We start from the raw sequence: 12,307 nt of genomic DNA, 5'->3' as shown, positions 1-12,307 counted from the left end.
ATATGAAGCCAGCGCCCTACTCTTTTGAGCCACAGGAGCCGCCCAGAATATCTGACTTTCAAGATACATTTGTTTTCAAAGGACTACAAACTGAAAGAGAAACATACCTTCTACGAGCATTTCTGGAATGTCTGCTTGATATCTAGGTCCTACTCTGATTTCACCTTTGTCAGCTAATAGTGTTTTCAATGAGGGGTCATAGACCAATGAGTAGAAAAAGGTATCCTGAAAAAAAATGGGAAAAAAATCTAGGTAAATTTTAATTCTTTCTGACTTTTATAAAGCAATAAAGTTGATGTCACAACAATGAAACATTAAAGCTTCAGAGAGTATATGAAATTTCATTCTGGTAAATAAATTTATAAAACTTTAAGGAGAGCATTATTTTATTGCCATCATGTAAAGTAGCACAAAATAAAATCAAGCCAAAAGAAATAATTTTCAAATAAAGTACATTATAAAGTTTTATTTTATCTGTTTTAGTCTAAAAGAAAGCTATTTACTCTCTATAACAGAATTTCCAAAAGCAAGCAAAATGAAACTATAACTCAAAGGTAAGACATGTAATATCAAGTCATCTTCTAAATTTCAAATCTCCACACCAAACAGTAGAGGTACCTACATGGATACCAGGTACTCTTACTTTTAAAGTATTCATCATATACTTTATTAAAAATATTAAAAGATATACATATCTCACATTATACCATGCAAAAGTTGAACTTACATGCAGTTTACTAATATCACTATATGCATAATTAACCATTTATTAATTATAATTCTGCAGTTTTCCTTTACAGTGTGAAGCATACATATGTATATATAGACAAATATATAAATTTACCTATATCCACTGCCACCAGTAGCACACACACAAAACTTTCTAAAGGTCTTTAAAAAGTTTAAATGCTCTAGTTGCGGAGCCTAATGGATAAAACAACGTGGCCACTAGTCCTTTGTTGAATTCTGTATAACCTCAGAGGCTATCTCAACCTGAAAAACCCTGTCTTCTGTTTCCATGATATTCCCAAAGGTTAGCACAAAATTCTCTACTATATCCTAGAAGGGCCTATTCATCAGCACTTTACCTACACCTAGCCAAGCAGGAGGCAAATAAGAGATAATCTTTCAAACTATAAAGCTCTTTCTTTTGGGGGGTCCCTACATACTATGATGGGAGAAAAGAGGAAAAAAAGTTATTCCATCCACTGAGAAATTATATGCTATATTTTAATCATTGGTCCCTGTCAGGAGAAAAGTTTTAAAAGTAAAACTATTAAAAATTCCTACCAATGTATGACAATTTATGGATATTTTTCAAATGTTATCTAAGGAAAAGAAAAAATCTGTAAATATGTATTACCCAACCTACTTTTAACAAAGTTATAGGGGTAATTAATATGCAATCAAAGTTGTTTGGTTTTCTTGCTTATTTTGCTTTGTAGCCATGGCACTGAAGTGTACTATCGCTGCACTGGCTCACCATCAGATTTAATAGAATTACACTGGGTCGCTTTTGATCTATAAAACCCACCATAGTATGGTACTTTAATAAAAATAAGACTTTGCCATACTCAACAGCAAAGTAAAATGAAATAATTAGGCCACACAATTTGCTTAAAATCCTTAGATTTGTATGTACTGATATGGAAAAATTCAAAATACGTACTTTTTTTTGAGACAGAGCCTCAAGCTGTCCCCCTGGGTAGAGTGCTGTGACATCACAGCTCACAGCAACCTCCAATTCCTGGGCTCAAGTATTCTCCTGCCTCCATGTCCCAAGTAGCTGGGACGACAGGCTCCCGCCAAAATGCCCAGCTATTTTTTGGCTGCAGCCATCACTGTTGTTTGGCGGGCCCGGGCTGGATTTGAACCCTCCAGCTCCAGTGTATGTGGCTGGCACCCTAGCCACTTGAGCTACAGGCACCAAGCCAGGACAGAGTTCTCAACAATGGACTTATAATAATATAGCAAACAGGGGCCTGGAGGGGTGGCTCATGTCTGTAATCCCAGAACGTTGGGAGGCTAGGGAAGGAAGATTACTAGAAGTCAGGAGTTTGAGACCAGCCTGAACAAGAGTGAGAACCCCTAGCTTGGGTGCAGTGGCATGTGCCTATAGACCCAGCTCTCTGGAAGTTGAGGCAACAGGATTACTTGAGCCCAGGATTTTGAGGTTGCAGTGAACTATGATGACTCCACTGCACTCTGGCCCCAGCAACAGAGCAAGACTCTGGCTCAAAAAAAAAGAAAAAAAACCAACCAAACAAAAAAACAGGTAGCAAATCACAAAAAAATGTTTTTCAAATTGAATAAAGTATATAACACAGTTTTATTTTTACTACTCCTCTAGCGCATACACATACCCTTAAATATACTGCCAAAAATCAATTCTTATATTGAAAATTGAAGAGGTTAAAAAATCAAGTGGTTAAGATTTACTTGTACTTGCAAAATTCTATAGATCTTCACTAATTTTTACCTACTGAAGTTCTTAGCATATACAAATCGCTAACAACAAATTAGAAGAAAATGATTTTTTTTTTCTGAATTTCTCTTTTAACAGTTAAATATACTGGCTTGGCAACTGTAGCTGAAGGGGATGAGGCAGCCGCCACATACACCAGAGCTGTGCGGGTTCAAATCCAACCCAGGCCTGCCAAACAACAAAGACAACTACAACCAAAAAATAGCTGGGTGTTGGGCATTGTGGCGGATGCCTGTAGTCCCAGCTAGTTGGGAGGCTGAAGCAACAGAATCACTTGAACCAAGAGTTTGAGGTTGATGTGAGCTGTGATGTCACAGCACTCTAGTGGGGCAAGAGAGGGCAACTCTATCTCAAATATAAAATAAAATAAATACTCTTCATGTAATACAAACGATAATGCTTTAAAGGTCACCTAAAACTATGCACAGCATGGACTATTCTGTTAATAAGAATGTCCTCCTTTCAGTGAAATATATGCTATAATTCAACCTGTTACATATATTTCTTATTGAGGTTTTGAGAAAAACATTTTTCTTTTTCTTTTTTTTTTTTTTTGGATGGGGCTGGGTTTGATCCCGCCACCCTGGGTGTATGGGGGTGGTGCCCTACTCCTTGAGCCACAGGCACCGCCCTCAAGAAAAACATTTTTAAATAACCAAAAAATAAAAGCTAAGAGTCTAGAAAAGAAAGCAAATCTCCAATGATAAAATCTCATCTAGAAACCATTTATTTAAAGAACAAAAACAAAAGGGGAACCAAGTATACTAAAATATTAATCTCATAAAGCTGAAAATATTTATTAACTATCAAATAAATCATGTACTATATATAATTATAAAGTCTTTTATTACCAAATGAAAAAGAGACCCAGAAGTTTTTGTAAAATCTTGTTTCAGTTAACCAGAAAAATAAAATTACCCAAGTTCATTCTAGTCATTATAGTTTTGGTAAAATACTGCTATAATGGTGCAATAATACTTCGATACAAAAGAATTAAATTTGAAAGAACAGGCTTCATGTGAAATAAATGGAAGACAAGTATGGTTGTGAATTACCTCTTTATCAAGATAGGATAATACTGATTCTGTCTCATTCAGAAGAGCAACACTGCATTTTCCCCTGTAGAAAGAGAAAAAAAAAAAAAAAGGTAAGAAAGACTACTCTCATCTTCCCTGTGCTGGCATACGCAAAACATGGAACTGGTACTAAGAAACTAGATGGCAGGATTCAGCACTGGTAGCCAAGGCTGGTGGGTTCAAACCCAGCCTGAGCCTGCTAAACAACGACAACTGCAACAAAACATAGCTGAGTGGTGTGGCAGGTGCCTGTAGTCCCAGCTACTTGGGAGGCTGAGGCAAGAGAATCGCTTAAGCTAGGGTGACCAGATTTTAACATTGGTAAAGCAGGACAACATGGCGGGGGCGGAGGTGGGGCGGGCAGGGCAGGGCAGGGCCTGACAACAATGCAAACTTTGATAAGCAGTTCTCGATAATCACTTCTCAACAATTATTTGTTATTATTACAGTTTAACATTATAAAATTAACAAAAATAATATAAAACTCATATTCTGGCAAAATAGGCACATGGCAACAGAAAACCGTATATTCCCTTCCTGTTCTCCGGCCCGTTCATGCATTCTCTCCAAAAATCGGGACTTTTTTAAAACGCCGTGGGACAAATTGTTAAAAAGCAGGATGTCTGGTCACCCTATCTTAAGCCCAAGAGTTGTAAGTTGCTGTGAGATGTGATGCCACAGCACTCTACCAAAGGGGACAAAATAAGACTGTCTCAAAAAAAGAAAAGAAAGAAAGAAACTAGATGGCAGTTGAGAAAACATTTAAATGTATATATTCAGACTATTTAGATCTGCTTTACAATCCTGGTATTGCGTAACCTATAAAATAAGATTATCTTTGTTTGCATTTACTAGCTTATTGAGAGAAATTGTATCAGGAATAAATCTGTATAACATAGAACACTTTTATGTATTTCCTAATTATTCAAGGGGGGGGGGAAGTACAATAAGATCTGCAGGCTAAGAATCAGTTTCTGAATCTATAAACAGGTATTATGAAGTAATTTTACATTATACAAGGGATCTTCAGATGACAACAAACAATACAAACTAGTAATGAATATACTGTCCAGATTTTTTAGGTAGCCACTGCTGGATGGGTATGAATTATGAGGATGTAACTAATTTACCTTTACTGAAATGACACTAAAGACTAGTTAATGGCTAGGTGCAGTGGTTCACAGGTGCACTTAGGGGAGGATGAGGAGGATCAGTTGAGGTTAGGAGTTTGAGAGCAGCCTGAGCATCATAGCAAAGCCCCATTTGCCCCATTTTTTTTTAATTAAACCATAAACACATAGATCATGTATACATTAATGCATTTATGGGGTACAATGTGCTGATTTCATTTAGAATTAGGTAAAGCCCCACTTCTATGAAAAAATAAAATTAGCCAAGTGTGGGGACACACACCTATAGTTCCAGCTAGTTAGGAGGGTAAGGCAGGAGGATTGCGTTAGCCCAGGAATTCAGGGCTTCAATGAGCTACAAAAAAGCTGCTGCATTCTTAGCTCAGGCAACAGAGCAAGACTGTCTCCAAAAAGAGAGGAAAAAAGGGACTAATTAAAATTTAAACACAAGGAATTTCTATAGAGCAAGGGGCAAAAATAAAGATCTACAGATTCATGGGTCTTAAAGTCTGACAGCATTTGCCTTGAATCTGAATTTGAAAACAAATGTCTATTTTATGAAGGCTTAACTAGAGTCTGAAAAAAATTAAAGTTATTCAGGTAGAGAAACGTATGACAAGCACTTTCAAAATAATCCTCATCAGCTTGAAAAGTTCAATACAGCTACAAATCTGACAGAAGGATTATGATAGAGTATTCAGACTATAGATACCAGTGAGATCACAATGTCATAAAAACGTTTGATTTTCTAGCTTCTGGCCCCATATTCCATCAAACTTTCCGGGCAACAATCATCGTGTTCCATCAGCATGTGGACCTTGCAGCACCTGAGCTTGCAACACCAGGCCCCAACGGCAACACCGGCATGCTGGCAGAAGTTTCCACCAAGGAAGATGGCTTAGGGCAGCGGTTCTCAACCTGTGGGTCACGACCCCTTTGTAACAATTAAAATGCATCATGGCATTAGGAAGGTTGAGAACCACTGGCTTAGGGGAAACAAAATATGCTGTCATCAACTCCATGTTCGACCAGATCAACTTCTGTCTGGACCACCTGGAGTGGAAGAAGGACCACCTGCACTCCCACTTCCAGGAGCAGACACACCTTCAGTTCCAGCAGCAGCTCAAAAGACCTCCACAGTGATGCCAGGCTCTAGATCCCAGGAGCCCTCAACTAGGCGTCCGCTCTGCTTCCTGGGTCAGACCCTAGCATAGGCACTTACTCCCTGGCTTAGACACCTTCTCAGAGGTTGGCCGTTGGTTAGATCTGCCTGCTTGGGCCAGCCTCTATTGCCTGGCACCCCTCCTGAGGCCAGGTGTGGGCCTGTAACTCACACATCTGCCTGCCTCCCCAACTCCTGGGCACTCCCCACTCTGTCCAGGCCTTCAGTGTTCACATGAAATGGGTCTTCCACAAAAACATAAATAAATAAAAATAAAAACATTTGATTTTCTAAACAAAAGTCACAATATGCCTCAAAAAGCCAGTATGTGAAAACAAATGCATACAGAGCTAGAAAAGTTTGCTGTTGGATTACCATAGTGAAATATAATTCATAGGAAATAATTACCAAAAGCAAAATAAAATACTAAAGAAAGAGTAGTAATAACACATGTCAAAAAGTAGTTTTTCTAAACATTTTACAATTCCATACCTCTTAAATTTTAAAAATCCTCCTCATAAAAACATCTTCTCATAATTATAATAGGTTTTTACTTAGAATGCTTTCTCATAAGCACTGGCTATTTCCATATTATTCTAACAAATTTCTAATTTTGTTACCAGAGGAGTTATAAAAGTTTTCTGTTTTGCTAATATATTTTATTCATGTATATTAATGAAGCAGAAAAATTACCATTGCTTTAGCACATAACAACATTCAAGGTCAATACTTACCTAACATGCTCTCACAAAGGACAGACCTTCTAGCATGGAAATTGCTCTGTTGCCATTAGCACATACGTCCATCACTGCCATGGAATAACTTCTGTGACCATGACTATGTGCTCACATATACAACATGCTTAAGTAATAAGTGGGTTGCTAAGAATAGTTTTCATTTACTTTTTCCCCTTCAATCAGAGGTGACAAAGCAATATTTTCAATACTTAATCACCTAAAAGAAACAAAACTTTTTGTAGAGACCACTGTTTCTTTTTTCAAGGCTAGTCAAGTGAAGCAGTGAAAGTGAAGAGGAAACAAAGAAATCTGTAACTGGTTTTGATCAACTACTGTAGATACCACTGTACATAAACTAGCAGATACCACTGTCTTTAAAAGCTGCTTAAATTTTTTTTTTTTTTTTTTTTTTTTTTGAGACAGAACCTCAAGCTATCACCCTGGGTAGAGTGCTGTGACATCACAACTCACAGCAACCTCCAACTCCTGGGCTCAAGCAAGTCTCCTCCCTCTGCCTCCCAAGTAGCTGGGACCACAGGCACCCACCACAACACCTGGCTATTTTTTTTGGTTGCAGCCATCGTTGTTTGGTGGGTCCCGGTTGGATTCAAACCCACCACCACAGGTGGTGGCCACTTGAGCCACTTAGCCACTTGAGCCACAGGCACCGAGCCAAGCTGCTTGAATTTTAAGAATTAAAAGACACTGAAAATTTATATAAACAAGTAACATAATCTCCCCAAACAATTTTAAATGACAAAAGGATTTAAACTAAATTATCAAATCCTCATTTTCATAATAATATCAAGAGATAAGGAAACGTTGGTTACATTGAAATTTAAATTGTTTGGGGGAATGTAGTTTTTAACGCAAACATGAAAGGATAATAGGTAACTTTAAATTTTAACACAGCTATATTGGACTTTTACCCAAATAAAAAAGGAAAAGCAAACACTTAAAATTTTCATGTACATATATTAGCAGCTAACAAAGTAAAAGGTTATTTTGTGAAGTAAATATGAATATATAATTAACATAAGTACTGCTATGCCAAGAGATGTTGATAAAAAGTGGTTTTAAAACAGATTTAAAGCCTTGGTTTCCTTTATGCCAAACAAATCTTGGCTAATAGACAAAAACATAATAAATCGTAAGCTAACCCCAACCTAAAGGAACTATTATCAAATTCTAAATACAGATACCCCATTGATACTGAGCCTTAAGCAATGAACCTAATTGTGTCTCTTTCACAAGATCCTAAACCTTAAAGAATAAAGATACCCAAACATGATATGAAGCATACAAAAAACTACAACCCAAAAAAGATAACCCACAGTCCATTCATACTGCTTTTATACATAGAACAAAGAAATACAGAATTGCTGTAAGGAAAATAATAGACTTTCTCACAATTCTTTCAAAAAGTTTTTGATGACTTGGTGCCCATAGCTCAGTGAGTGGGGCACTGGCCACATACACTGAAGCTGGCAGGTTTGAGTCAGGCCCAGGCCTGCTGAACAACAATAACAACTGCAACCAAAAAACAGCCAGGCATTGTGGCAGATGCCTGTAGTCCCAGTTACTTAGGAGGCTGAGGCAAGAGAATCACTTAAGCCCAAGAGTTTGAGATTGCTGTGAGCTGTTACACCACAGTACTCTATCAAGGGTGACATAGTAGGACTCTGTCTCAAAAAAATTAAAAAATAAAATGATTTCAGAGTATTAGTTTTTATTTTTCTGTTTGTTTTTGTTTTGTTTTTGAGACACAGTCTCACTATGTTGCTCTCAGTAGAGTGCCTTGGTGTCAGCTCAAAGCAACCTCCAGCTCTTGGGCTTAAGCTATTCTCTTGCCTGAGCCTCCGAAGTAGCTGGGACTACAGGTGCCTGCCACAATGCCTGGCTATTTTTTGGTTATAGTTGTCATTGTTTGGCAAGCTGGGACTGGATTCAAACCTTCCAGATCCAGGGCATAGAGCTGGAGCCCTAGCCGCTGAGCTATAGGCACCGAGCCAGGATTAGTTTTTCAACAGTAACACATAATAAAGAGAAACATTCCAAATTTTGATGGCATATAATTTCTAAACCAACATCATATGCCTAAACAAAGTATTAACTAAATGTTAGAAACATTTTCAGATATGCAACAATTAAAAATTTGTACATTTTAGAAGACTAATCAAAAGGCAAAACAATTATTAACTCCAAAGAAAACAAAAGGTTATACAAGAAAGGATATATGGGGAACAACTGCATGTTTCTCAAACACAAAGGCTGGTTATTAAGTAAATTAAAGCTGTGATAATACTGAAAACACAAGGCAAAGGAAATAGGGAAGACAGAAGAAGCAAAGATAAATTTCTAAAATTTAAAAAACAGCAGCAAAATAAGAATGATATAAATGCAGAAACCACTATCACAGGAGTTCAAAATGAGTACAGAGGAGGAACCAAGCCTATGAATGCTTTGGACATTATTAGAAAGCTATATATACATATACTTATTGTTATTAATAAAAAAATAATAAGGCTCAGTGCCCGTATTACAGTTGTTATGGTGCCGGCCACATACACTTGAGGCTGGCGGGTTCCAAACAGGTCCAGCCAACTAAACAATAATGACAATTGCAATAAAAAAAAAATAGCCGGGCGTTGTGGCAGACACCTATAGTCCCAGCTACTTGGGAGGCTGAGGCCAGAGAATCATTTAAGCCCCGGAGTTGGAGGTTGCTATGAGCTGTGACACCACAGCTCTCTACTGAGGGTGAAAGAGTAAGACTCTGTCTCAAATAAAGAATAAAAATTAGTAAAATTTAATTTTAAAATAAAAAGGGGAGGCCAGGTGTGGTAACTCACGCCTGTAATCCTAGCACTTTGAGAGGCTGACCCAGTGGATTGCCTGAACTCAGAAATGCGAGACCAGCCTGACCAGAGCAAGACCCTGTCTAGCCAGATGCTGTGGCAGGTACCTGTAGATCCAGGTACTCAGGAGGCTGAGGGGAGAGAATTAATCGCTTGAGCCCAAGAGTTTGATGTTGCTGCGAGTTAGGACTCCTCAGCTCTACCAAGGGCAACAGAGTCAGACTCTGTCCAAGAAAGATAAATAAATAAAAAAATAAATAAAATAAACCAACATCATATGCCTAAACAAAGTAGGCATTTGGATGAGATACAGTGTACAAAGTAGGCATTGGATGAGAGATACAGTGCACAAATGTGTATGAATACTACACCAAGGAAGCAAGGATTACTTATGATGACTCTACAACAGGTCTTCTCAATTTTGGCAACACTGACATTTTAGGCCAGGTAATCTGTTTGCTGTAGAGGCTGTCCTAAGCACTGTGGATGTATAGTAGCATCCCTGGCCTCTACCCACAGGATAACCATAGGGCCTCCCCCAGTTCAATTGTTATAATGAAAACTATCCATTATCAAATGTCCCCTAGGACACAAAATCATCCCTAGTTGAGAACCATCACTCTACATTGTGGAATTAATGAACTATAGTTTTCTTAAATAAATGTAGTCAACAACAAGCATTTAAGATTATCTACATAAGGCTGGGCCTGGGTGATTCACGCATGTAATCCTAGCACTTGCAGAGGCAAAGGTGGGAGGATTGCCTTAGCTCAAGAGTTAGAGATTGCAGTGAGTTATGATGCTGCCATTGCCCTCTAGCCCGAGCAAGATGCTCTCTTTAAAAACGAAACAAAACAAAAAGATTGCCTATGTAAGTGAAAGGATATGATTTTATGAGTCTTTAGATTATAAAACAGAGAAGGAGAAAGAGGATGAAGAAACCAGGAAATCTTTAAACGTTTTTATTCAAAGATTTATTTTTCTATTGTTAAAACTGCCTTAACAGATGTTAAATAAAAATTAAAAGGAGGCACACACACAGAAAACGGTAACATTTGTTCAAGTAGGGAGAGAAATGAAAACCCAGAAAGAGATGTTTAGGCTTAATGTGATAGATGAATAGATTTGGGGAAGAAAAATGATTGACAAGCAGTGTTTTAGGAAGCTCATTCTGCTTCTGAATGTGGAAAGCACTAAAGAAACTGATTTTGAAGATTTAATAACAAATATGAAAGCAACTATCAAAGAGCAATAAAGAAGGGAAAAATCTTTCACTTGATACCACTTTCTCCTTTCATAAGAGTAACTGGCTGTTTTTGATTTTTTTTGAGACAGAGTTTTACTCTGTTGCCCTGGATAGAGTGCTGTGGCATCATAGCTCACAGCAAACCTCAAACTCTTGGGCTTAATAAATCCTCTTGCCCAGGCTAGTCTCAAACTCCTAGGCTCAGGTAATCTACCCGCCTCAGCCTCCCAGTGTGCTGGGATTACAGGCACCAGCCACCCCGTATATAAAATCATATTACGGCCAAGATGTGGAATCTCTTGAAAGAAGGTAGTAAAGACAGAGGCAATGATTATGCACACTGCTGATGTACTGAATGCCACTGAATTATACACTTATGATGGTTAATTTAGTGCTATGTGGATTTTATCTCAATTAAAAAGAAGAATCAAGTTTTATTAAAATTGGCAGGTGTGGTGGCTCACGCCTGGAATCTTAGCACTCTGGGAGGCTGAGGTGGGTGGACTGCCTGAACTCATGGGTTCCAAACCAGCTTGAGCAAGAGCAAGACTCCATCTCTAAAAAATAGCTGGACATTGTGGCAAGTGCCTGTAGTCCTAGCTACCTGGGAGGCCAAGGCAAGAGAATCGCTTGGACCTAAGAGTTTGAGGTTGCTGTAAGCTGTGATGTCACAGCACTCTATGGAGGGTAACAAAGAGAGACTCTGAATCAAAATAAAAAAGATTTATTAAAATTAATAAATTATACTGCTTTGTTAAGAACATGCTTAAGTGGAACATTTTTTATTTTAAACTGTGACTGTGCAGCACTGTAGAGCAAAACGGCTACTACACAGAATAGCAGCACTGATAACGATTTGTGCTATGGGATCAGCAGTACCAAATCAACACTGGAAAGGGGGAAACAACATTTAACAATTATGAAAACAGTCCTGATTTCACAAACCCACTGAAAGAACCTTGGGGGATACCTAGGTATACATTATACTTTTGAGAAACATTTCTTTTCATTGTTGTTTACCCTTCCCATTTCCATAAATTCTATAACCAGCTACTCAATTTACACATATACAACTCCGCTGACATTTTATTTTGAACTATATTCAATTTTTGAGTCAATTTGTGGGAAATTAATATACTGTCATGACATACCCTGCATTTAAGAAAGCTTTTAATCCTTTCAGCAGCACTTTACAGTTTGTATGTGGAAGTTTTACACATCTTTCTTTAGACTCATTCCTAAATGTTTGACGTTGAATAACATAAATGATATTTTTAAGTTCAGTTTTCTAACTGACCACACCTCACACCATATACACAAAACAGATATAAAAAACAGAACAGTAAAACTTCTAGAAGCAAACACAGAGGAATATCTTTATAATCTTAAGAAACCGGCTCAGAGCCTGTGGCTCAAGTGGCTAAAGTGCCAGCCACATACACCTGAGCTGGCGGGTTCAAGTCCAGCCCGGGCCTGCCAAACAACAATGACGGCTGAAACCAAAAAATAACTAGGCATTGTGGCGGGCGCCTGTGGTCCCAGCTACTTGGGAGGCTGAGGCAGGAGAACCGCTTGAGCCCAGGAGTTGGAGGTTGCTGTGAGCTGTGATGTCA

General features: G+C 38.1%; 1 protein-coding gene across 1 annotated transcript in view; it reads right to left on the bottom strand.

Annotated features, from left to right (window-relative positions):
- MTA3 (metastasis associated 1 family member 3) overlaps positions 1-12,307 on the bottom strand; it is a 137,013-nt gene that overhangs the window by 67,936 nt on the left and 56,770 nt on the right. The window contains exons 3-4 of the mRNA XM_023512109.1: positions 3,541-3,604; positions 108-225 (exon numbers count right to left, since the gene is read on the bottom strand). Coding sequence (XP_023367877.1) covers positions 108-225; positions 3,541-3,604 — 182 coding nt within the window. The remainder of the gene's footprint in view (positions 1-107; positions 226-3,540; positions 3,605-12,307) is intronic.

The sequence above is a fragment of the Otolemur garnettii genome, unplaced genomic scaffold (genome assembly GCF_000181295.1).
Source record: "Otolemur garnettii isolate 467f Iridium unplaced genomic scaffold, OtoGar3 scaffold00024, whole genome shotgun sequence".
Classification (NCBI taxonomy): Eukaryota; Metazoa; Chordata; class Mammalia; order Primates; family Galagidae; genus Otolemur; species Otolemur garnettii.
The sequence above is the reverse complement of the archived record's forward strand: the minus strand, read 5'-3'. Positions and strand labels throughout refer to the sequence as shown.